At 59.6% G+C, this 1466-nt stretch overlaps 1 protein-coding gene across 1 annotated transcript; it reads left to right on the forward strand.

Annotated features, from left to right (window-relative positions):
- Positions 1–291: 291 nt before the first annotated feature.
- LOC104277461 (ADP-ribosylation factor-like protein 8A) lies at positions 292–1231 on the forward strand (the record flags this gene model as incomplete). The annotated part of the gene is made up of 2 exons (XM_009874095.1): positions 292–372; positions 1154–1231. Coding segments are annotated over 2 exons (159 nt in total), but the record flags the coding sequence as incomplete, so codon positions are not given.
- Positions 1232–1466: the final 235 nt, after the last annotated feature.

Here is a 1466-nt window from a genome sequence, read left to right on the forward strand (position 1 = left end):
GATGAAGGTCTCGGCCTCCTCCTGCGAAGGGCTTGGGAATCACACCTGGGCTGAGCAAACCTCCACCCCCCCGAGATGGCAGCAGGGCTGGGAGCTTCAGGGAAGGCCACCCAGGGCACCTTGCACCCAGGCATCGCTGTCCTGCAGGCATCTGGTCTCCTTGGCTCTAATCTTGCTCCTGGTTTGGACCAGGAAGAGGGTCGTGGCTTTTGCAGGGTGGCTGGGGTTCTTTCCAGGCAGGCTCTCGGGATTTCCCTGCCTCCTAAAGGTGTCTCACCTTGTTCCTTGCAGTCAGGACAGTTCAACGAAGACATGATCCCGACGGTGGGCTTTAACATGAGGAAAATCACCAAGGGGAACGTTACCATAAAGGTAAGGCATGTGTTATCGCCCATGGGGGCTCTTGGGATGAAAGATGGAGTGAAGGGAGATTGGTAGGTCTTGTGCTGGAGGTTGAAGGACACCAGGAACCCCGGCTGCAGCTGGGGGCATCTGCCCTCTTGGGCTCCTGCAGGTGACCACCAGAGGAGATGGTGGGCGGGGATGAGGGAGACGCAGACCTCTGCAATAAAAGCCAGTCTGGGCTGCAAAGCAGGGGGTTTTCTTCCACTTCTGGTTTGCTGGTGGGGACTTAGGGGTGTGGTACCTTGCTGAGGGTAGGAGCGCCGGGAAATACAAGTCCTGGCTGGCAGTGGTGGTCTCTGCCTCGAGAGTAAAAGGAGAGACTGTTTCGATCCATTCTGGATCTTTCAGGGACCCTGGGATGGATGGGAAATAACGGTGGGATGGGCCTGAGAAGCAGATTAGAGATCTCTGCCTGCTGTAGAAACGTTTCTGAGAGCGTGCTGGTTGTTTTGAAATGTCAGATGCATGAGTGAAAGGCAGGAGGTGCAGAGGGAAGGGAGAGGAGCAGCCCGACTTGGGCCAGGGGTACCGTGTGCCAGCAGAGACACGTGGCAGGAGGTGCTCAGCACCCTCCCGCTGCCCTTCCTGAGAGGTCTCCTGTCTTCATCCAGTTGGGAACCTCCTCGTTGGGTTTGAGCTGAAGGGGAGGGGATGGGGATGGCTTTGGTGCATGCCCGACTGTCAGGCGGGGAAGGGCCGCAGGCGGGATGGAAGGACAGTGGGTAATGCCGCCGTCTCCCTGTCACAGCTCTGGGACATCGGTGGCCAGCCACGGTTTCGCAGCATGTGGGAGCGGTACTGCCGCGGAGTGAGTGCCATCGTGTGAGTATCCCTGGGAGCTGAGAGCCCCATCGCCCCCATGCCAGCGGTCTGAGACATGGTCCCATCACCCACTCAAGGGCACCGGGCAGGGCTGAGCTGGAGGAGCTGTGGGGATGGACATGGGACTTCACAGAATCACAAAATGTCGGGGTTGGAAGGGAGCTCTGGAGATCCCCCAGTGCCACCCCCTGCCAGAGCAGGGTCGCCCAGGGCAGGCCCACAGGGACACGGCCCGGCGG

Source organism: Apaloderma vittatum, unplaced genomic scaffold (genome assembly GCF_000703405.1).
Source record: "Apaloderma vittatum isolate BGI_N311 unplaced genomic scaffold, ASM70340v1 scaffold34237, whole genome shotgun sequence".
Classification (NCBI taxonomy): Eukaryota; Metazoa; Chordata; class Aves; order Trogoniformes; family Trogonidae; genus Apaloderma; species Apaloderma vittatum.